This window comes from Zonotrichia leucophrys, chromosome 2 (genome assembly GCF_028769735.1).
Source record: "Zonotrichia leucophrys gambelii isolate GWCS_2022_RI chromosome 2, RI_Zleu_2.0, whole genome shotgun sequence".
NCBI lineage: Eukaryota > Metazoa > Chordata > Aves > Passeriformes > Passerellidae > Zonotrichia > Zonotrichia leucophrys.
This window is the reverse complement of record NC_088171.1, coordinates 29,975,527-30,000,482: the sequence shown is the minus strand read 5'-3', so window position 1 is coordinate 30,000,482 and position 24,956 is coordinate 29,975,527. Positions and strand designations below refer to the sequence as shown.

General features: G+C 35.9%; 1 protein-coding gene across 1 annotated transcript in view; it reads left to right on the top strand.

The window, feature by feature from the left end:
• Nucleotides 1–23,166, top strand: part of MEOX2 (mesenchyme homeobox 2) — a 52,204-nt gene extending 29,038 nt beyond the window's left edge. Inside the window, exons 2-3 of the mRNA XM_064703305.1 lie at nt 8,983–9,155; nt 21,857–23,166. Coding sequence (XP_064559375.1) covers nt 8,983–9,155; nt 21,857–22,081 — 398 coding nt within the window. The 3' untranslated portion in view covers nt 22,082–23,166. The remainder of the gene's footprint in view (nt 1–8,982; nt 9,156–21,856) is intronic.
• The last annotated feature ends 1,790 nt before the right edge of the window (nt 23,167–24,956 follow it).

Sequence of the window (24,956 nt, the reverse complement as noted above, 5' to 3'; positions counted from 1 at the left end):
GTTAGTGTTATACCTCAGCACAGTACTGTAAAGTAAACTGTGAATGAAATAATAGAAGATACCCAGAAAATCCACCCTATTGGGTATGGGGGAGTGTGTGTGTGTGTGTGTGTGTGTGTGTGTGTGTGTGTGTGTGTGTGTTTTTCTGTTTTGAAAAAAGTCTGGATATCTGCTCAGGTAGGTTATGAGCACAGCTGGGCCTGTTGGTTTCATTTTAATGCTTTCTGAGGGATAATAAGATTTACAAAACATGTCACTAAAACATATGCAGGCAAATACATTTGCACAGAAATCTATATTTCTTAGAGGCCCAGACAGAGATTACATTTGTGCCTCATGCTGAAAGCTGTAATGCCACACTAGCTGAGCCACATCCACCAGGGACAGCCACTAAGGCAGAGAATGACCACATGGAATTGTGTGTGGGGGTTGTGACACTCATCAAGACTGGGAAATGGAAGGTGATTTGTGATCCTGCAGCTCTGCAAGGTGCTACACACACTTCAGAGGCCAGTTATGGGTGTTTAAAAAGGACAGGGTTTAGAAAGAGTAAAAACATTTCAAGCAGACTGAATTAAAAAAAAAAAATTTAGAAAGGGCACACTAACATAGGATTAAACAGAAGTATTGGATGTTAGATTTGCTCCAGACACTGCTTTTTTTCTGTCATATGCTCAACATATATAAAATTTTCACTACATCACTAAGGGGTCCCAAATAAATCTGTTTCGTGATGAATGGAAAAAAAAAATTAGCTAGTGTAACACACGTGGAAGAATTACATTAAAAATACCACTGTGAAATGGCTTCCTGTTTCCTGTAGCAGCAAAATAATTCTTAGAAAGAGTTAAAGTGGAATTGTTGGTACCCATTAATATTTTCCTTTGTGTAACTGTATCCTGGACCTTTGAAAAGAGGAGTGAGTTAGGCAATATGGAGCCCTCAAGAAACAGTATTAAACTGCTGTAAAGTGTTTCAACTTTTATTGCTAAGTACAGAAAACTAAAATCCTAGATTCTTTGGCTTATATGCAAAGTATTTATTGTTTTGTTCAGACAGGAGGTTATGCCGTTGCAATAAACTTTTTTTAAAAATCAAACTTAGAATTCAGCATAATTTTGACTGTAAGTTCTGCCTGTATAATTTGAAAAAATATATATGAAGGAGCTTAAGAAAATACTCTTTTTTATTTAACTAAAGATTTCAAATGATGCTTTGAAAGAAAGAGCTCTAGGCTGTACACTTGGTGAAGTCTGTAATCAAATTACACCTTGATTTCTGCAAACTATGGATAATGTGAATAATGTGTAAAAAAATTGAAGCCTATTTGTTTATAGGTAAAACAGAATTGTTTATTAGAAGTATATTTGGAATTTCACAGTGCAGATTTAGTATAGTGGTAGCAGAAAATTAAATAATTGACAGCTTTCCATAGAGTAACTATGTAACCACATTAAAAATGTTTTACTCATTGATTCAAAGAATAGTATCCACAAGGTCTGCACTTTCCAAGCACCAGAATTATTATCAAGTGCTGGCTGCCATTTGGGAAGCAAACATGGCTAGTTTTGCATTGGAATGTACTTCTGCTTAAATGTAAAGGACTTTTAATGCCAATGTGAAAGCACATAAAACTAATGACCATTTATATAAAGAAGTTACTATATGAAAAAAGGTTTGTAAATGCATCACTTGACATATGTTCCCATCCCACTGTGATTTGGATTCTAATACACCAACAGCAGCAGTCTGGCTTTTCAGAGAAAAAAGTAATATTTCTATTTTCATGATGTTTAAATTCTAGCTAGAACATGCAGGAAGCATACTAGTATAGTTTGGTATATTACTGGTGACTTTCTTAGCAGCAAATCACTGCAACATTTTTTTTTATTCCTTACCCACATCTCAATTTTTGCTGGCAATATCTTAAGCTAGATGTATAGCATTTGATGTCATAGAAAGTGGAGCAACCTCAACCTGATTTTGCCTAAAGAGGCAAATCTACACATACTTGAGAGAAAGCATTTTTTCAAACAGTTTACTGGTCAAAGGATTAAATGATCCATAATCCATTTTTTATCACTTAAGTATTTAAGTATTTTTCCTTTAAAAAGATTTTTTTTTTTTAGATGTGAGTTATATATGGCTTTCTGTTTGACCTGAGTCCCACAACACTGCTTAGTATTTTTGGCAGGACAAGGGTCTCTGATTTGCAAAGCTAAATCAAAAACTACAACCTATGATTTTAGAGTGATAAGACTTATCGAGAGGGTATTATCTAAGTAAATTCTGTGTGTCTTACACTCATTTTCCTTCTCAAGCAACCACTTCCCTACAGTTTGTAGTGCTTTGGATATTTCAAATACCATCATGGCAAAGATCTATTTTCCCAAATACATTTTTCCCAAGTATCATTTTTATACGATAATGTAGTGCCAAAAGGTATCTTTTAATGCCTCCTTGGAGTTCTGATACAGCCCCTCTCCAGGGAAGAATTTTCATCAAAATGATGAGAACGATGATGACTGAGGTATGCTCAGTGTTTGGGCTGGGTTTGGTTGCTCTTCACTTCTATTCTCTTCCTCTTGGTTGGAAGGAGAAGTTATATAAACTTCTATCTCAACTAGGTATTTTCCTCACTTCTTGATCTTTGTTCTAAGAAGCTCCTGTACAGGAAAATCTGTTGGTTTAATTTTATAGGTTAACTTTTACTCTGGAAGATTTACTCCTAATTATTGGGGAGATGGTCCTGACATCATTTAATGAAGCTCTTCTGCATGAAAGCGAGTTATAAAACTCGTTTGGTAAACAGGCAAAAAACCCAGCATGTGCTATTTGTTGCTGCATGTAAGAGATGTATCTGCAGAATGTAATTACAAATGGGAATTGTCCATCCCTGTGGATAAAATGTCATATTAAAATGTAGTCTGAAAAGTTACTTTCAGAGAAAGTTTGTGTCTCCTTTCCTATGATAATCTGTGATTATACACAGACTTTGGACAGAGATTAGTGTCTCCCACATGAAGATCTACTCACTAGATCACTACTATTCTCACTCATATGAGAGAATACATATGTTGTCCTCCCTATCTGCACAGTTTGAAGAAGCAGTGACCTGTACATGCTATATAGTTAGAAGGTAAAAGAATATCTTTTCAAGCAGAAGTGTCTTCCAGAGCCTGCAGCATTAGCTGCTACAGTGTAATGAATCAATGTTTCCGATACTGCAGTATAATTCCTAGACTTTTACTTTCAGAAGGCAATAATAACAAGATGTTGGCAGCAGCAGCCAGTAGGTAATGGTTTAGGACAGTATATAGTGTGTTTCGGAATACCCACAGGTTTTGCTGTGCCAGGTCAGTGTTTTCTTTGGGTGCGGATATGAGGCTGTTTTAAATTGTTAATTGTCACAGACTGTTAGAAAGCATTAACTCAATAAGCAAACAAAAGTTTGCTTTCATTAGACTGAAAAGAAGGATTCATGTAGTTTTGACATCGTACTTGTGCTACTGTGCAGTTTTGCCCACTTGCACATGCAGAGTTGTGAATTATGGAAATGATGATGTTGTCTGTTCCAATATTTAGTGAATTGCAGCTCCAGAAATACTTTTAATGACATTCTCCAAAGAGGCACTCAGACTGAAGGTGTTCAGTAACTTGGAAGTACACTTTTTCACTAGGCAAAATGTCTTTTAAGAACATTATTTAAATGACTGTGAAGAGAAGGAAAATTATGAAACAAAAATAGATTAATAAAGTCTGCAACATTTGGTGCAAATAATAGAAGGTGCATCAAAGTAACCATAGATACGTGGACTTATTTTTTCTTTTGTACAAAGACTTTACACAAAAGCAGGGAGTAAGGGTTTAACTTATGAACCTGCAAAGCAAAGAGCAGTGTTTTGGATACAGGGTAAATTTTCATATTAATTCTAAGCAACTTTGAATTGAAAATTTAGAAAATAAAAGTCATATAAAAACTTCATAATATTCTGTATTAAATGTCAAAAATGTCTGAAGGCGACTGTTTCTGGGTAAATCTTGCTCTCACACGTAGTTTCTGGCAAAAAAATAGGAACCATATGGAGACCTTTGCACCATCTCTTTGCTACTTTTTCCTTAGTTCATATTGTTCATATCTCAAAAGAAAAAAGAAAAGTAAGCAAGCATTTTGAATTGAATCACATATCATTATTGTGTTTTTTGATTTCTAGAAGGTTTTGTTACATACCAGTTGTTTAAAAAAATGTCAAAGATTTCTGTTTGAAAGAAATATTGTTTCATAAAACATTAAAATACTCAGAAGTAGCAAGATTTTTGCTTTTAATACTTTGCATAGATAGCTTCATTTCAAAGTAGATGCCTATGTTGTAGTGGTTTTCTTGATCATCATTTATAGGAAGATACACAATTAAGGACATATAATTTATCCAATTTCACTATAAATTAATAGTGAAATAAATTTAGAAATTGTTTGCTAGTGCTGGGGGCTTTTCATGGGTAAGTGTTGCAAACTGTTAGTAAAAGTTGAAAACCTGAATATTGAGCAATAAAGGTGAAATTCTTATGGCCTTTTTGTCAAAAATCATTAGTGGTTATTGTCACTGTTCACTCTCAGTGTGCATATCAGGATCTGAAAACCTTCTGTAACTACCAATAGAACACTAGCAATCTGATTAATTTTTGAAAATTTTTGTCTGGGGATTTACATTCCTGGTATTAACTGAATGTTCATTTCTGTCTGAGAAATGAAGGTATGCCAGCTGTTGAACTAATCCAAGAAAAAAAAGGGTGTTTCTTGCACATTTGACCTTTGATTCTGACCCTACCTGGTTACTAGCAGGTCTTTGTACCATAGATATCTCCACCAGTCTCTTTCAATGTTCTGGATCAGTCTTTCTTTTCCTTAGGCGGGTATCAGAAGTAAAAACATCAAAATTATCACTGTATAGGAATTTGATCCTGTGTTCGCTTGGCATGCGTCAGCTCTTGATGTAGAGAGAAGGAAATAGGAACTCTGATGGGATAATACAAATGTTGGGATTAAGAACAAACCATTCCTTAAAGTAAAGCAGAAGTAACTTTTGAGGGTGGGGAATAGGGTGATTAGGAATGATTTTTTTAAAAACAAATCTTGAGCTGTTATTAAACTTGGCAAAAATCTTAGTCTTCAAAGATTTGTGGAACAGCCATTTATAACTCTGAATGTCTTTCCAAACAGTACTTTCTTACATCAGTTACCAACAAGTATTTTTGTCTAACAGGAGATATTAAAGATGCTGCCTGGAGTTTTTGAAAAGTGATAAAAACAGTTCTAAGAAAAGGCATGACCTGCATCCCTCAAAGCAGTGTTTAACTGCCTACATTACTTGACATCTAAAGAACAAAGGTTTCCAGAAGAGAGACTGATAAGGTACAAATACCTGCATGTAGGCTACATCTTCTGAAAGTGTGCCAGAGTTGGTCTGGCAGAAGGCGGAAGACAGACAATATAGATTACTGTATTTTTCATCAAGTGGTTAGTACCATCTGTATGTATTTTATGTGTGCCTTTTGAGAGGCAAGTAGTCTAACTCAGTTCCCCCTAGGCTTTGTTCTCTGCCTCTACACCTACCACTTGGCATAAGATGTAGCCAGTAGAAGAAAACTAAGGTTCTTGGGACCTTTTTCTTGCCTTGCAACAGCTGCAAAACAGATGTAGGCTGACGTGAGTTCTGCCAAGAATCTCTTCCAAGTCTCCCACCCATTTTCCACCAAAGAGAAGCTAGTCAGGTGATATGAACAGAGTCCTGAAGGTCAGAAAGAGATGGGAGTTCCCAATCTTGGCTTTATAGAGACTGCTAAAAAAACAACAGCCGATTAGAAAACCTAGATTCTTTCTCCTTGGAAATTCAAACAACCCCAAATTTTAAAACTAAAATTCCAAGCAGTACAACAAGAATAGGACATAAAAGGCAACCTGCACATGAACCACAGCGACACTGCAGCAAGCAGGATGACAGCAAGAGACTCATGATTACCTAACTAGTACCCGTTTCAGTCTATTTTTAGATATATTTTCAATATCTCAAATGCATTAAGCAAAATACTATTGTCTTGCTGGCTGTATTTTTTTTGAAACAGATTTCCTGGGATTCCGGTTGCTCTGTTACATTACCTCAGTATTGAGAGGGAGTCAGCTCTCTGTACATGTCCCAGATTTCTGTGTACCTCTCCAGTTTCTGCTTTCAGTAGTGTTTGAATATACCATGTGGTTTTTACACTATTACAAATCCAATCAATAATATTCTCAAAAACAAATAAAACCCTGCATCTTTTCCACTGTGTCAGTCTGCTGGTGGCATCTTACTACTAACAAAACTATGGCTGTCAGGCATTTAGAATCCAGCATTGAATTAAAGGTAGAATCCAGCAATGGAAGAAATGTCAAAATAACCAATAGTCCAAGAATGCTTATATTTCCACGGGATCTGTATGGGCTAACACTGATAACAGTTCTGAATCCTCTCTGTTGGCAAAGATGATGGATGTAGGCTACAAATGCAATTATATTCCCCTTTCCTTATCCCAGTATTCCTCCCCTTCCCTTTTCAGTATCCTAAGAACCATTGGCTCTGAATGTTACAAAAAAAACATTTGCTGCTGAACAGCAAAGCCGTTTTCCTCATGGAACCATCTGCTTGCCAAAATTGCCCATGTTACAAGTCTCAGTCACTTACAGAGATCAGTGTCTTCCTGGGAGACATTTGGATGGGTACTCCTTAAGTTTTTCCCTTCAAATATTCACAATAGAAGTAGCTACCAAGGTTTGATAGCCTTGGCCCCTCTTTCTGTCATGTATCCAGACTTACGTCTTCATTTCCAGTATTTTATCTTTGATATGGTATGTGTCATATGTAGGTACATTGCTTTTATTTAAGGACACAACCTCTAGTCTGGAAAGCAGTGAGCCATGGATCCCTCTCACAGCAAGTACTGACATGGGAAGACTTCTTGGCTCATGGCCTCCCACAGGCACAGGATGACCAGGACAGTTATAAGAGGACTATAGAAATTATTTGCATAAAATTAATTTCTGTGTCATGCAGCACATAATGACTATGCACACCCATCTGCTTTCAAACCTGTATGAAACGCATCTGGCAGTATAAGAATGGTTAGCCAAAATGGTAAGAATAATGATTTAGGTGTGTCTCTTCAGTGATTCAATGGAATGGGGATTTAGGGGTTTAAGTATTTAAATTCAGGTGATCTACTAATATTTGGACCTTATAATGGGATAGCAGACAGAGAAATTTAAAGGAAAAAAACCAACGTGCATGTTCCTGAAACAGAAAAACATGGAGAGAAGTTACAGCGACTCTACTTTGCCTATTAGCATAAAGGAAGAAATGTTAATTTCTAGGTGTAAAGTGGTTTTGAAATATCAAGTTTTCTATGTCAAGTTTGGATATAGACCTTGGCCCCACACTATTGTCAATGGGCCTGCCATCTAATGTTCTAAAATCCCTGCTGTGCTTGTGGCTGAACAACTCCCAGATACACTCAACAACTTTGGTGGACACTCTAAGTCATACAGCCAGTACTACATTTCACATTTGAAGCAAAGTTCTGTGTGTCATGTCAGCAAAAGCAGAGGTTTGGTGATATGCAGCCATTAGCTTTAAAATATTTTAAATTATTGACTATAGCACTGAGTCAAGAATCAACAGTTCTCATTACAAAAAAAAAAAACAATTCAAAAACCCCCAAAGTCCCTTCCAAGTAACAGAGTGACTGAAAAAAAGTGAAAATATTCTTATACCTTTATAAAATGTAGACTTGAAACCAGACTCATTGGCCAGTTGGACAGGCTCAGGCATGCTGATGATTCATCTGACACAGAGTCCCAGGGAGGGATTTTTTGTGAGCCAGTTCATTTGGATGTTGATGCACGTTTCTATTTAAATCAGCAGCTGAAGTGTGAATTAATCTGTGACATTTTTAAGATGGTTCGTGAGGCCAGAATTTGACTAATGATACTTGTACTGATCTCCTGCTAATTTTGGATTTATAGGTGTTGTATCATACCCAAACTTACAAATGTCTGGTCTTTTTTTTCTTCTTCTTCTTTCCTTTTTTTTTTTTTTTTTTTTCCACTCTCTTTTTTTTTTCCTTATGGTTTGAACATTCATTTATTTAAGCTGACTTCACTGACTGCAATAGAATGACTGTCACTGAGTTACTGAGTTCAGTAGTTTGGGTCAGGACCAAATATATCTGTTTCTGAGAGTAAAAGGAAATATGAGGATGATAATGAAACTTTCAGCAAAGCTCCTCTTATTGTGGCCAAAGTATCCCTTAGGTAATGAGCATCAGTGGTAGCAAATTTCCTATATTGATACCCGCTGTGCCAAAAAGCTCCTACCTGCACTATGACGTAAGCAGGAGATCCCATGGGACATGGGATAGGACCAACTTCCTTTTGACGTGTGGTCAGTTTCCTGTGCTTTGTCTGTTGCTTTCCCTGAAAGTGTAACTGCACTAAACCTTAAAGTGTCTGCTGTAAAACAGCTTTGGCTTAAGGTATTAGTGAAATGATAGGGGAGAGAGATTCTTGAGGTATTACTCATTATACAGTAATCAAATGATACACATCCTGTACTGGTTGGATGCACTGAGAATTGCCAGCAGTGGGAAGGAATTGAAGCTTTGCAGAAATTCTTCAGAGAATTGTTAGAAAATGAAACACTGAAAGGTTTTAAGCTAAAGTTTGATGTGTTTCAATGGAAGCAGCAGATCAAGTCTGCCAGAATTACTTCAGCTTTCCTGATTTACAGCAAAGGATCCATAGGAATGAAAACAAGGGTGTGTTTCAGAGAGAAGAAAGTTTGAAAGATGTAACTTTAGCTTGTTGTTGTCGTCGTCTTTGGGCTTGTTTTCTATTTAGCTGTATACTTGTCATTACATTACATCACTTTTTGCCTTTTTTTTTTTTTTCAGATTCCCAAGAAGGCAACTACAAGACAGAGGTCAACAGTAAACCCAGGAAGGAAAGGACAGCTTTCACCAAGGAGCAAATCAGAGAGCTAGAAGCAGAATTTGCTCATCATAACTATTTGACCAGGCTGAGAAGATATGAGATAGCAGTAAATCTTGACCTCACTGAAAGACAGGTACTGATGAAAAATAATGGACTTTAAATGCCCGCCCAATATGTGCCAGTGATTAGCAGCTCCTCACAGTAAAGCTCATTATAATATTATATATATATATATATATATATATATATATATATATATAAAATATTATCATGCTAACATTTATGTTGATAAATCAGATTGAATGTTTTTAGCAAAATTATATACATTTATTATCTCTCTGCTGTGAAAGTAATTTATACTTTCATATGTACCACTTACAGATTAATTTCATCTCTTAGGCAGAGATGGAAGATAAAAGCATGAGTGATAGATCTGTTAGATGGGTGCATGTCTTTTCTAATCTGCCCACACCGATGTCATTGAAGAGGGGGTAGGTGCCAAACACTGTATGCACAAGGAGTTGGTTTGCCTGCATGCAACAAATATGAGCAACTTGGTTCAGCCTATTAAGTATATGCAGTGGCCATTAATGCAGAGTTTCTGAACATCCTGTTTCCAGATGGCAGCAAAAATGGGAACGCCAGCAAAACTGGGATACAGTCATTTTAAACCCCTTTATCTTACCCTGCTCTGTAAAAGCAGCGGAGATGATGGAATTTCTTATCACTGTTATTGGTTTCCTGCTCACCAAACCCTGGTCCAGGAAACACTTCTGCATGTGCTTAAGTTTCATCATGCATGTTGTCACATTGATTTCTAATGGAAATATCCATGTTACACATGTATTGAAGTGTTTCAGGATCTCATCTTTATACACTAAATAGGTAGTGAAGTCACATTTCAAATAATAATTACATCAATGTACACATTTTGAAAATGTGTTTTAGTAAAGAAGTTTAGAATACTGGCCTCAAATACACAAAATCTCATTAAATATTTCCTACAGTTTTAATATTAAAATGGAAAGCTTTTTGCCCACGGATAGACAGTCATTCCTTTTTCAGGAATTAATATGAGATTGAGGGATTGCTTTAGATGCAATCAGTAAGATGATGATAAAGTCAAAAGTAGGTATCAAAATAGCATAATGATTTGTGAAGTCTACATATAAGAAGATTTGCAATTTTCTTGAGCACCTGCCATAGGTACGTATATCAAATCCAGCAAATAAATGAAACAATAAATAATTTTTTAAATGAACACATTTTTACTCACAAAAGCAAATCCAACAGCTTTTTGCTTTGAAAGTGTCTAGAAAATGGCTGTGCCTTTGAGCTTTTCAAGAAAAACACAGCAATTTCTTGTTCGATTTGACCACAGTACCAGGTTTCACTGGGGTAATTTTCAGTTACTTATGTATGGTAGTTACGTTTTTGAAGTACATTATTTTGTATCAAATAATTGATAAAATTTTGCCTGTTTTTCATTTCCACTGTCTATGCTTTTTAGACTCACACCTGATTTTGACAGCTAAGGGGAGAAAGAATGAATTCTTGTCTTGGTGACAAAGGTAGAGTCGGCATGAAACTGAACAATGATAAATAAATTTAAAAAAATATCTGATGGCAAATTTGACAGGAATCAGTCAGCTGGATATAGCTCTACATTTAATAATGGTGAATTTGGCCTAGAATTAAGTGTTGCCCTGGATAAAGCTCTACATTTAATAATGGTGAATTTGGCCTAGAATTAAGTGTTGCCCTGGATAAATTCTATGTTCTTTTCTTCAAAGATCATGTTGAGTAGTACAACTAAATGAAGAGACAGTTTATTATCCTGAAGGGAATAGTTAATCTAAAAGCATTTAGCATACTGAAAATAAGATAAATATTAAATATTGTTTTTGGAGGAGAAAAGACAGTCCAGCTATATAAGTACAGAGAATTTATTTAAGTCATGGTAGTAGTTTCTGTTCTCCAGCTGTCACAAAGCATCAGTTTTAAGCATTCTGCAGATTATTGTGGTAATTTCTACAGCATTGTCATTAGTCTTTTTATTTATGTAAGTGAATCCTTCTCTGCTTCCCCAGATTATCACAGAGTGACAACTGAGCTCCTAGAGATAACTCCCTTCCCTTCTTCCTTCCTTCCTGCCTTCCTGCTTAACACCACCTTAGAAAAGGAAAGCATTAAGATTTTAGTTTGATAGAATCCAGTTCTGTATCTTCCCGCAGTAAAATGGTCTGAGAAAAGGAGAAGAAACAACAACAACAAAAAACATTAAAACTGTATTGTTAATCAAAAAGTGAATACTGAGGGGAAATTCTGGACATATTTTTCAGTTTCTGAATCATATGGTTATGTATGTTATAGCCAAGTAATGTTATAAAGTAAAAATGTCTCTTTTAAACCAAATCTATTGCTTTGATAGAAAAATGGTGTAAATAGCACGGATCTGGGTAGGGGTTTCCCTGGTATATGGCAGACTTCAGAAGCTGAATGCCATAAATCAAGACTTGGCTCTTCTTGAATACTTGTTTTGTATCAGTATTCCTCCAGTGACTTAAAAATGTACTTCAGGGTGAGCATGGTGTGACATTAATACTTCTTTTCTCTCCAGTTAAGAGAGGGAAGTCTCCTCAGGAACTGTCTTTCCATCATTACCAAAATGAATCATTACCCTTGAGCGAGATAACAGCACTTATTTTCATTCTTACTACCGTTATGACTTTTTTTCAACTAGCCATGCCTACAAAGGAGATCATATTTGATACCTACCTTAAACAGGTGCAAAAAATGATCTAAAATATATTGATGGCATTATTGACCATGCCCCCCCTTTCCCATGAGATAGCATTTTTAGAAGATTGCTGTTTGCAGAACCATTTCTCTTTACTATTTTCCCCAGAGCTGCATTGCAGAGAGTGCAATAGCCAATAGTTCCTTTGTTTGAAAGTAGTAGCAGTAGTTCCTTTGTTAGAAATAAGTGAACACACAAGTGATAGCCTTGATTTCATGCTGTAGACCCCTTGGTGTTGGGAGATTTCTTAATCTCTGATGAAACATTGAATTTGCATACAGAGAATTAAAACTTCCTAGAGATGGTACAATGGTAAAATAGTAGCATTGGCTATTGGGTGAAATAATGAATCTGCTTGGAAAATAGGTTTAAAAGCAGACCTTACCCCTGATGGAATTATTTGTTTAGCATTACTTTTTAGTTAAGATTTTTAAGACAAGTGTATTATTCAGATAAAGAAGAACAACAAAATAATCTGGAGAAAGTATTGTTGGGTCATCTTAAAACTACAACTTTCAGTTATTCTCCAAGATGTGAGATAAATAATGTAGCCTATTATCTTAAAAAATCTCTGTCTTCCTCTTGACTATAGTGATAATTTCTACCATATGCCACGGATTAAAAGAGGCACTGACCAACTAACACTTCATAATTACCTTTCTGGCATTTAAATAAGCTGTAGAAAAAAGCAGATGTCTAACCATATTTAAAAAGCTATATAAGAGTATTAAAGTTTTCTGCAGTCATCAAAGTAAGGCTTCATTTGACTTTTGAAATAACTTACAAGATCAATTCAAACATAAATGACTCATGGAAGGCTACTTCACAAAAAAAAAAAAAAAAAAAAAGAAACAAGAAAAAAAAAACAAAAACAAGAAAAAACCCCCTACATATGGCTCAGGAGAAGGAAGTAATCCTATCAGTCCCTAAAAAGGAAACCTGAGTTACAAGACAGGAGGATGACATTAAATAAGTGCCTCAATTGCCTAGATATAAAGAGTGCACTTTGAGAGCATTATAAGCACATCTGGTGGTAGGATGGCTCTATTATGGTATTGTAAGAACTCCAGAAATATAGGTACATATAATGCTTGCTCCCTCTCCTGTAGAGTGCACTCACAATCCCAGATCAGGCAGCAGTTAATAATTTTCAGCTGGCAGGCCTCTATTATATTTTGAAGTGCTAGTTAGACTAAAAACTCTCTGAGTTCCCTAGATATTTGTAACCTTGACAAACGCATTCTTGGCTTTTTTGTACCTCCAGATAAACTTGGAGATGGTTCCATGCAGACTTTTTAATATCTCACCGTGGGATGAGGGGAGGAAGCAGCTGCAGCGGGGTATCAGAGGAGTGGCAAAATGGACATTTTTACAGAGTTGATCCTGCCAAATATAGAAAGAGTAGGAGATCTTTCCATCTCACAAGATCTTTTTGCGTGGAGCTAATCAAAAGAGTAATGTTGCAGTTCTTCAGGCTAGCTAAGGTTACCGGAATAAACAGTCCAAATATGTAATGCTTCAGTTTGCCAACACAAACGGAAAATCCCACCTAGTCAGATTAAATTCTGCTGATGGCAACAACAGCTTTATTTCTTCTCAACTTTAATTCCCAATATCTGCCTAGAAGCTACCATTCATTTATAAAAAGCCTAAAGCCATTGATTTTGCAAAGGCAAAGGACAAAATTTTTTCCAAGTGAAGAATGCTTGTGTACCAAGCGTTTGACTTCCATGCATGTGGTACCAACATGGAATGAGTCACAAAGAAAGAAGCTTTGTGATGCGTTTTTCCTGCCAGAAATGGAAACAAGCAGCCCTATTATTTAAATTATACTTATGGTATAGTACCATAACCCACACTGTAGCACTGCATTGTTAAGATCATCCAAATACTACATGAAGCTTACCATTAGAAAACTTTTCTCCAGACCTGGTTACCTCAAAACTTCATCGCAAGTGACTTGATTAAAATATTTGTCAGCACAACAAAGGTAAATGGAGGTTAATCACTGCATTTTTTAGACTTCACTGATAAGGTAAGAGTAGCTTTATTTGGTCACCCAGGCAAGAAAACAGGAATTCAACATTCCTCCATCATGTGTTTGTTCTGCACAGCTGCTGGAAGTGTAAATATCTCTTCATGCATTAAATGGCATAACTAATTATCTACTTTAGGAAGCTAGTTTTCTGAGGCTAGGTGGTGAATATTTTCAAACAAAAATCAAACTGTATTGATAGGACAGGATTGACCATATCAGTCTGTCATGCTGTCCCATCTTTGAAAGGCAGCTGCTCATTCCACACTTCCATGTGTTAAGCACACTCTATCCACACTATAATAATGAGTCTGCATGGCTTGAAATCCTTTAGATTTTTTGTTTATTTAAAGTAACACTGTTAATAAAATAAAACTTTGATATTTGTCTTGAGCAATATAAATACCAACAGTAAGAGTCACTGTGCTACCTCTGTTCTTTCTCAGGAAAGAATTCAGCTAGAAAACTTAGACATAATTAGTGCATAATTTTGATTTGTGCATTATTTAAAAATTATTTTACTAATTATTTAAAAAAATTACATGGCAAAAATTCATCAGCATATTTAATTTGCAGTATTGATTGAATTTAAACAAGCAATTCATATGCAAAGAGCCAAGAACTTCAAGCTGTTAGTTGTGAATGGACCCTACACCTGCAGAGAGACCCCATGAGGTTCTGGGTGGGGAGAAACCTCTGCTGTGCCAAGAAGCATATGTGATATAGACAGGAATATTAGCAGCTCATACAGCTGCTTTTACCAAGTGTTTGAGGCATGGCTATTACCTACCCCTGCTCCTTCTTATACTCAAGTTGAGAAAGATGTGGCTTCTTCTGTTATCTCTTTAGGGAGAGAGGAGCTTTTAAATTTGTTGTTTGTGGTCATTTTAAGAAATAGAAGAAATCAGTGGAGAACAAATTATTTTGTAGAGTCAAAAATGAACATGTAGAAAAAAGGAGATTTTTTTTTTCTTTGGGAGGCCATTGAGAAATGTTGATCTGTGCAAAATTGGTGCAAAGTGAGGAACATTACAATTTTTTTTCATCATTGAGTAAAATATTCTACATATGAGTAATTCATGGAGGTAAATGTCTACACAAAGAAGAGGAAAGTTTAGCTTAAGGTAATTAGTTTTCCACCATTTGTTTATTTTGTAGGTTTGGATCACACGATCATAGAATCATGGAATTGTTTGGGTTAGAGTACCTTAAAGATCATTTAGTTCCAACTGCCCATGGGCAGGGAACATTTCACTAGACAAAGTTGCTCTGATCCTTATCCACTCCAATCTTAAACACTTGCAAGGATGGAAAGTTCACAAGCTCTTTGGGCCACCTCACCCTCACAGTAGAGAACTTCTTCCTAATATCTAATATAAACCTACCCTCCTTTATCTTAAAACCATTCCCCCTTGTCCTGTGAGTGACTTATCAAAGTCACTCTCCATCCCTGTAAGCCCCCTTAGGTCCTATACATAGTAAAGGAATGGATGAAAGTATGCTCTTAAAAGATGTATTACAGGAGAATAAGGTATAGGGAGTTCAAGCAGCAGCCCCTCAGATTGCCTTTCTTTGCCTATAACCAAAAAAAGGAAAGACTAATTTTACAAAAAAAATACGACCTTAGATTATGTAAAACAAGTCACTAGGAGGAAGGTGCCTGAAATAGTGTTTGTCCTTCTGCTTAAGATATATTAACTGCAAAATCTACTTTAGAGAGGTTTTGATTGAGGAGGATTAGCTGTTTGATCATGAAAGCAATTTTGAAGACCATTGGTGGAGAAGGCAACTGTTCTTTGGAGGGAGTAGAGGGAGGTAAACTGAGTGCTCCCAAAGACTTTTGAAACTGGAATGAAGTGCTGCTATCACTGCTGTCCTCTGAAATATAATGGCTATTCCATCCCTGTTTAAACGTGGGAGGTAGAAAGGAGAATGTATCACCTAAGCAGTACCAAAATCTCAACTGACTTTCATGTAACGATAAACCAGAACTCACTCCTACACCTTCCTGGGTGCCAAAAGCTCCAGCTGTCCTTTGTGCACCTGCCAAAACCTCCCCTTTTTCTCAACAGCTGCTGCAAAGTACTTGTACACATTCAGTGTAAAGTTCTGTAATGTAACATGAAGCAGATCATTTTAAATAAGTGAGCAGGCGACTTAAATAATTTCAATCACAAGGCTCTGGTACCACTCCTTAATTTCCAAAGATAAGTCCATTTTCTTCAAGTGATGGATTTTGGAAATATTTTATATTAACTAAGAAAACATTTAATAATAAAATTTATTTAAATTAGTTTTAATCTCTAAAATATATTTGAGATTTTCTTTGGAATAGAAAATGGAATTCCTTTGTTATATTCTACGAGCAATTATATTTATTCATAGGTTTTTTACTTCTATATTTTCATATAGAAGTATACTTGTATACTTCATATAGAAGTATATATAGAAGTATTCATATACTTCTATATATTCATATATATTTACTTCTATATATTCATAGGTATTTTACTTGTATACGTTTCTGAATAAACTATCATGAAAATATTATCTGTATGCATGCAAAAAAGGCAAGCTTCAGCTGTATAACACCAGAGATTTCTGTAAATTTCAGGAGTTTGACTTTCCTTAAAACTTGGCAGCATAAATGTACTATCTAAAAATAACAGGAATGTTTTCAAGGCCTAAGAAAGCTAGAAGTAAACCTATTTTTTTTCTAATTTTGAAAACTTAGGGTTATTTTTTATTATTCATATGTTTGTCTGTATCAGAGGAAAGTAAACTGAAAGGTTTAAAAATAATAAATGTAAATGGATAATGGCTGACTGAGGCAGAATGCTTTAAAGGCTTGCTGCTTTGGTCTTCATGACATATCATTTAGGTATATTAAAACATGGAATTTGGGATACTGACTGCAAAGACTCTTGCTTAGAAATACGGATCCCCTAAAGCAAAAGAATAGCTACAACTGGCACAGCACTCTTGTTTCTAATTTTTAAGGCTCTCTAGATATCAGGCCTCAAATTTTAATCTTGTTTAGGACTCAAGCCACTAAAACCTGGAATAGAAAACCGGATTTTAGGAAAGAATTTTTCATTTCCAGAAAATAGCTTTTATAAAGAGAAAGTATTTTTTCTTAAAAGAAGAAAGGGAGCTGATAGTAAAACTAAGATAGTTTGAATTCAGTCATTACTTTTTCATTCAATTATTCTTAAAGTTAACATGACTGAAAGGCTCTGCTGAAGAAGGAGCATTAAATCAGAAGTTTAGGAAATATTTACATTTTGAATCAAAAGGAGTTGTTGATGTCCACATAAGGAAGTTATATTAAAGATACACATCCAACACAGCCCATCATGTGGTCCTTCAGACTACTAAGGACCTATATATCATAAGTATGTAATAATTAATTTGGGAATGTAGACACTAACAATGTCAACCTCATTGTTTTAACTCCCCTCCTATGATTCCTACAGAGCAGACCTTAAAATAAATTGGTCACAGCAAAACATTTATCTTGTAGATCAGGAGATATGCGATGAGAAATAATTTACTCGTATCTAAAGTAACAGTCTAATCATCAGATGTGGAGATGCAGATGCTAAACAACTTGTTGACTAAGGGAAAAGAAGCAGGGCTTTCGTGCCAGTAAGCAGATGTGCTCAATAGACTGCCTCATAAGCGCTGATTTAGAAACAGCTGTTAATGCTGCCATCATCTTTAATGCAGCTCATTTCCCGCCACTTCCTTTGTTTGCTGTGCATGCACATGTTGCTCCATACAGTCAAGTTGTGCTAGTCAAAGGGTGGAGACGAGGGAGTGCATTTCAATAAACAGTAGGCAATCAGGACTTGATTCTGAGAGGTCGTGAGCACACTCAGACCCTGCTGGAGCTAACAGGCTTGAAAAATAGCATTAAAAGCTCTGTAAATCTTATTAAGTTTGTCACAGTAGATCTTTAAACTTTCTTAAAGGATATAATTTTTTGCAAAAGTTGTGAATGTCACTACTAGTTTTTTCACTGGGGGAAATTTCAAAAATTTTTGAAGTTCATTTCAGCAAGGATTTTTTCTCTCTATTTTTATTTCAATTTTTCTTCATTTTTCTTTCAGTCATTCAGTCACTCTGTCACTCTTGATCTATTCTATTCTATTCTATTCTATTCTATTCTATTCTATTCTATTCTATTCTATTCTTTTCTATTCTATTCTATTCTACTTCTTTTATTTTCTATCTTCTTTCTTTATCCTCTCTCCTTTATGTTTCTCAGGGTTTTTTGTTTTGACTCATGTTATATGCATGAAGATTTAAATGAGTTGTGCATTTAAAAAGCATTCTTTTCCATGAACCAAGATAAACTGATCCTCTGAATTACTGCACACAAAGTTTGCTTCACTTCCTTTCCATTACTAAAATATCGATGGATCACATATCAGTAACAATTATACCCTCTATAACTGACCTTCAGCTCCAAAGGAAGTTCAGAATTCCAATACCTAAATTTGATCTCTAGAGGAAATAACAAGTGAAGTATCTGTCTCATATTATTAGCAAATGAGCATTAAGGTCTTCATTTAGAGTCTACTGAGCTCTATGAAAAAAAACTCACATTGACATTAGTGTACTTTGGATCAGATCAAAAGTGGACTTCAATACTTCATAATGGAGGACATAAAGAAATATATAGTAAAAAATTTTTTGTGTGTATAATGCATTCCCTTATATAAGAACCCTGCAGTACATTAGCACAGCAAATGGCATCAAAATAAACTCACAAAATTTTCAATTATAAACTTGACTATAAATGATTTCTAGCTTTTGAGAATAGACTATAAATGATTTCTAGCTTTTGAGAATAAACTTTGACATACCAAAAAAGCAATTGCTTATTTTTTATTCTGTCAGTAAACCAGATGCAGTTTATTTAAAGTAATGAACAAAAAAGCCTTCCCCCCCCTCCCCCCCTTTTTAACATTGTTACCATTTTCTCTTTATGGGAAGGCTATATGTTCGTAATATTCAGTAGTATATTTCCTCCTAAGAGATTGTCAGGGTTACTTTCTTCCTTCTACACTCAAGAGAGTTCATGCAAAGGGAGCTGGAGTCATTTCAGCCCAACTTTCCCAAAATGCCATGTTTCCCATACAATGGGTCACCTGCAGACATAGCATTACATGCTGGATCCTTGGAGGAATATGCAAATGTAACTTGTGCTCATCCTTGAAAAAGGAAGTCATCATCCCTTTACTGATTTATATCAACTAATATGCAGGTGCTGACCTCTACTAATCCCTGGTGGAGGCACCTTAAGGCATAATTTTCTGAGCTGATCTGAAGGCCTGTGATCTGAAGGAAGAAGTACTCCCCAGCCTGGATTCAGTTACTCATTACCTGGACCTGGGGTCAATCTTTTGGGTTTAATGCTCAAGGACACAGACTCATCTCAACTGTGCTGTTGTCAAAATGGCCTGAATTATAACAAGCAGAACCAAAATGTATCATCATAAAAATGAAAACCAGAATAAGTTATTAAATTACAGTAGAAAACAGTCAAAAATGTCAGTTTAGCAATGTGAGAATTAGTTTTGTCTGTGAGAGAACAGAAATGAGCACCTGGAACAGAAGCCAGGCATTAATCATCCTGTTCACTCCTGTCCCATCCAGGACAGTGTCTGACTGGTCACAGGAGTATTAGCTTCAGTTTCTCAAGTATTCACAAATGAACTGACCACATCCAGAAGGCCTGGATGTCTCTTATTCCAGTAAGTTAAAGTAGGTTGCATCCAGGCTGTGCACTGAAACCTTTACTTCAACTGCATTATTGTCATGTTTCTTGAAACCATGTTTTCTATAAATTATTATTACTCTCTTCTAGGCTTTGAGTGATGTGAATTATTCTGTGAATGTTCAAGGACATAAAAATATCCAGAGAATTGCTTCGACCTTTTAATAATTACTCCAATCCTGTAATTTTTTCTTACCAAAGAATAATGGCTTGGCCCTTATTTCATAAGAAGTGGGATAATATCCTGTGATAATGGGTCCAACTCAGTGTATTATTTTTGATGTTCAGATAATTATTGCAGTTGTGTCTACTGCACTACCTGGCACAAGTAGAGCAGTGCCTTTTGCAAGGGAAACTTCACTGTTAAAAAACCCCCCAAAAATGAAACAAAATATTATCACTTCTCCCAGAAAGCTGCCAATGCTATACCCTTTTGAAGACATTGTTTCAGTGACAGACTCTTCTGATACCAGTTCTGAGTATGGTAATATCCAACATCACAGCAGCCACTAATAAATACCTTCCCTTTTACACTTTTTCACTTGGCAAGCTAGATTTCTTTGGCTCTGATGAGCTGACTAGAGGAAAAGATGTGCTCTGCTTAAAGGCTCTTAACTAACCTGGAATCATTTTTCTTTGTTCCCAAGTGATTTGCTTTAGCAGCTCACTTTGGCTTTAACGGGAATAGAGACTATTAAAAAAATAAATAAGCTCTCTTCCTTCCTATATACATTTACAAAGAGCACGATGCTATCTATCAGTTCAACTGTAGTAAAATTTTAATGCAAAATTCAAAGCAATAGTAAAGGTTAAAAACTGTGAGGTTTCCTGGATGTGTAAGACAGATTCAGCAAAACAGCATTTTTGTGGCTCTATTACTCATGTTGAACAATATGTCCTGCTGTGCCTGTTGCTTGCTGATTCTTTTAAAACTCTGAAACACATTCTGCTAAACACAGCAGAGGATATACTAGCATTGGAGGCTTTCTTGCTTTTTTTCCAAGTTAAATGTTGCAGGCATTGTTTATTTTTCTGTGGAACCTTCATCTGAAGAGCTGCATACACACACACACACACACAGACACACAGACATACAGACACACAAGATTTTTCAGCAACATTAACTCTAAATCAATCAAACTGAACAATATTCTATTCATACTGTTCTCAGTGACAGTACTTGAAGCTGATCTGAAATCAGCCTTTAATCTGGTCTAATATATTTGACAGCTGCTATGCACATCTTTTTTTTTTTTTTTACTTTTCTTTTGGCTATTGAAAAATATTGTGGTTTGCAGTGCAAATAATTTAGGTTTACTTTTCCCTCATATATTTCCATACAGAGATGGGGAGGAGCGATAATGAGTTTCAGCTGGTGTGAAATCTTGGGGTTTAATATGACTTAAACACAGATACATTTTTAGTCTTCCATGTTATGAATTTCTTTTTCATTCTTATCTGAAATTATTTGCTAATTTTGACTCAATTTATAAATGCCTTGCCTTCTGACTCTGGGAGTATTTATTTGTCTAAAAAATTTGATCAGGGTCTATAGTTAAATGCAGCAGAATAAAGGATTAGTTGACTAGAATAATTTGAACACATTTGTGAAATAGACAGGGAAGTCTTAAGCTCTTATAGTAAGAAATGGTCTTTCAGATACTTCAGCAAGTTTAAATAAAAAGGCACCTTTAAAGTGGTGCACCTGAAACTCATCACCAGCTAACAGAAACAAAGAAGAAAGCAATGCCAAATTTCAGGCAAGTTGTTTTGCAGAGTAACTACCCTCTGATGAAGGGTTCTCTGTTACTCAAATTGTATACTCTTTTGCACAGTCCCTTGATGGGAAATATTTTGATTTTGTTTCTCTCTCTGACAAATGGCATTAATATATTTTTCAAGACTATGTGATCTTTTGAATGTTTTTTAAAGGGCTTGGAGATGTTCCTACAGAACTGTCTGTAGCAGATAGCCCAACTGTCTTCTTAAGAGTAGCTCCTTTTCCTCCCTTGCTGTCACTATCCCCAGTGTTCACATCCTACCCAAACCTGAATTGCCTGGTCTTCAGGGAAATCTTGCTAAGCTCTTTACCATCCAGACAGAAAGGCACATTAGGAAAATACAATCCCCAAGCGCTGCACTACAGGTAGAAAGTTGACTTTTACTTTCAGTGACCCCATCTTTATTTTCTTGTTTTGTCTTTCTTCTGCGAAGGTAAAAGTTTGGTTCCAGAACAGACGGATGAAGTGGAAGCGCGTAAAAGGGGGCCAGCAAGGGGCAGCAGCCCGGGAGAAGGAACTGGTGAATGTGAAAAAGGGCACGCTGCTCCCCTCCGAGCTCTCCGGCATCGGCGCCGCCGGGCTCCAGCACACGGGGGACTCTCTAGCCAACGACGACAGCCACGACAGCGACCACAGCTCCGAGCACGCACACTTATGATGCACACAGAGTGCCCCAGCTCCGTTCTCAGGAAAGATGCTTTGCTGGCAAGCCTTACACAGGCATCGTTTACTTATGCAAGTGACTCTGGCAGTGATCTTTAAAGTTGTTATGGAAAATTCAGGCTTATTGTGTCTGCTTTTCTCGATTCTTTGATGGTTTACAGTAAGTGCCATGTCTTAAAGGTGCCTCAAGAGTGGAGAAGTGGAAGACAAACTTACTTTGAACATTCCAGATTTGTTTGTCGTTTTTATGACAGCGGGCAGGTATTTTTGCTTAAGCTTGCACTGAAAATTACATTGCTCTCAAAGACGTTATATTCTGAAAACCACAGTGCCACAAAATCACTATCTAGTGGATAAGAATTGTATTTTAACTCTGTATATATTTACCTTACAGCATTTTCCTGTCTTCACTAATTTTTAGCAATGCATTCATATTAGCTGATGGCAATAGTCACTCATGACAATAAATGGCTTTTTGTCTCTATATCTTTGTTTTGTTTTACCAAAGACATACAATAAATGCAGATACTTTTGTTCAAGTAGAGAACAATACAATAGTGTCTGCTAGGACACATCCTTGTATGACAGACAAAACAAACCTTATGTTGCATTTACTATCAACTGCTGCTAATAGGGTATTATTAAATTTACCTAGCTCCTCAATTCTTCCTATCTTATAACTGCAAAAAGTGATTTTAACAATCATAAGGATAGTCCAGTAACCTGCCAAAAATGTCATGTTCCACTCATGCTCAGTGGAAACTTTTCAAAGGATTAGTCGTCTCTACTTTGTCATAATTGAGTACATTGATAAATGCTGAAACTTTGCAGAAATGTTGTTGCTTCATGTTCAGTTTGAAAAAACAGCAGCTAAATTGAAAGCTATTATCAACTGCTTATGTTGGCAGAAATCAAAATATGAAGGTAACTCTGTATTGTGTGCCATGTGTAAAATCAAGACATAATTTCTGTTATAAGCTTTTGTGTACATACAGGCAAATACCAAACCCCAAAATTTAATGCAAACCATTGATTGTACTTTGTAAAGAAATATGTTTAATAAATAATCCTTTTTAAATAACTCTGGTCTCTCTATAGTGATTTCATAGGACTCTAAAAGTGATTTTTGCCTAAGCAGCTCTGTCTCTTTTTGTGTCTTTTGGAACTTCGTCTGGGGACAACACAAAGCTGTTTTCAAACTTAGGCTTTTAATCTTGGACAAACCTTCTACCTTGATCCATTTGGGAAACTCTTTCCTTTAGCAGGAAAAATTTAACTAGCAGCTAATGATGTCTTCAGCCAAAACCAACAAGACTTTGTTCCATCATTTTTCCATATTTAAAGCAAATGTAAAGGGTTATTTTGTAGAACTTGTTGAAATGGATGAAAGGGAATAAATTTAAGGAAGGGATGCCTACTTATATTAATCATGCCTTTGTTCAATAAAGTTGTTTAATATAAAAACTCAAAGCATCTCCTCAAAAATTCAGAGATTAATTGGACTGGGTAGTGTGATAGAAGGAAGTGGGTGAAAAAAAGAGAGAGCAAGAAATATGCACATCCTAGCAGGTACTTGTGAGCATTCGCTGAAACTCTGCTATGTGGAGCAGTAGGGCATCATGAAAATTAAATGCAATCAAGAAATCTGTGTCTATTTTCCAATTCCTTTCCACTGCAAGTTTGATCTTTCTTGCACATTAATTCTTGCCTTGACCATTTTAGTTTAAAATATCCAATCAATGGGTAATTCATTTCTTAAAAGACTTCAGAGCATTTTATTGATTGCAGCTTAAGGGGCTTTGCATTTTTTTCTCAGCTCTTTTTTAAATGTCCTTGTCATACAAAAGTGCTGAGAACAGGAATGAGATAAGAGAAGTAAGCTAACTATTGTGAATATTTATATTTTTGATTTATGTCTGGGTGGGAAAGGGTTTTGGGTTTTGCAGGGATTATGAGAACAGAAAAAACTTACAGTGATTCATACTAAAGCTTTTACTCTTGGCTATTTTTTCTTTCCCCTTAAATGAAATATAACTACATTTCAAAATGAAAAATTACAATGGAAAGTTTAAAATAATTATCTTTAATTTTCAAATAACACTTCTTAACCACAGAGACTTAGTCAAATATAATGTGACTTGTTTTGGTAGTAAAGGGGAGAGAAGATGTCTTCCAAGTACTGTTGGCTGAAAATACCTTTCAAAGTTTGCAGAATTGTTTCTTGCTGTCATTCATGAAAAAATTAAAACTGCATCTGAAAACAGATCAACCAAGTTTGAGCTGACACTTTACAAAACAAATGGATGTGCTTTATTTACATTATGTGAAACGCACCAATGTGTTCCTAGCCCAAGGCATTTTGTAAGGTGTGTTTCTCTGTTAGTGGCACAGGGATTGGACTGGGTTACTTGCTGTGGGGGGAGCAGCCAGCTTTTTCTATTGAGAAAGATAGTATTTTTCCATTTTCCTAGTTTTAACTGAATCTGCTGAGATTTAGAGCACAGGTCGAAGAGAGAGAAACGTGCAAGTTGATTTACAGTGCTAGGAGGTGGGTTTTTTTCTTTAGGTAATTGAATGAACTTGAAACAAAGGACCAAATAATGTAACTTTATATTTCAGAACGAAGAGACAACTAAAAAAAATTTAACATTTCCTATGCTTTAAAATCAGTTCAGACTTTGAAAATGGCTGTAAGGCGCTAACTCTCATTTCTCAGACTACTTAAAGACCCCTCTCGGCTTTTAACCACAGTTTGTTGGTGCACCATTGGTGCACACACCGAGGCGCAGAGATCCTGCACTGGCAGCAGCTGGACCTAGGAAGGCACAGTGATTGCCACCATCTTCTTGAAGGAACTTCCTAGCCCCACA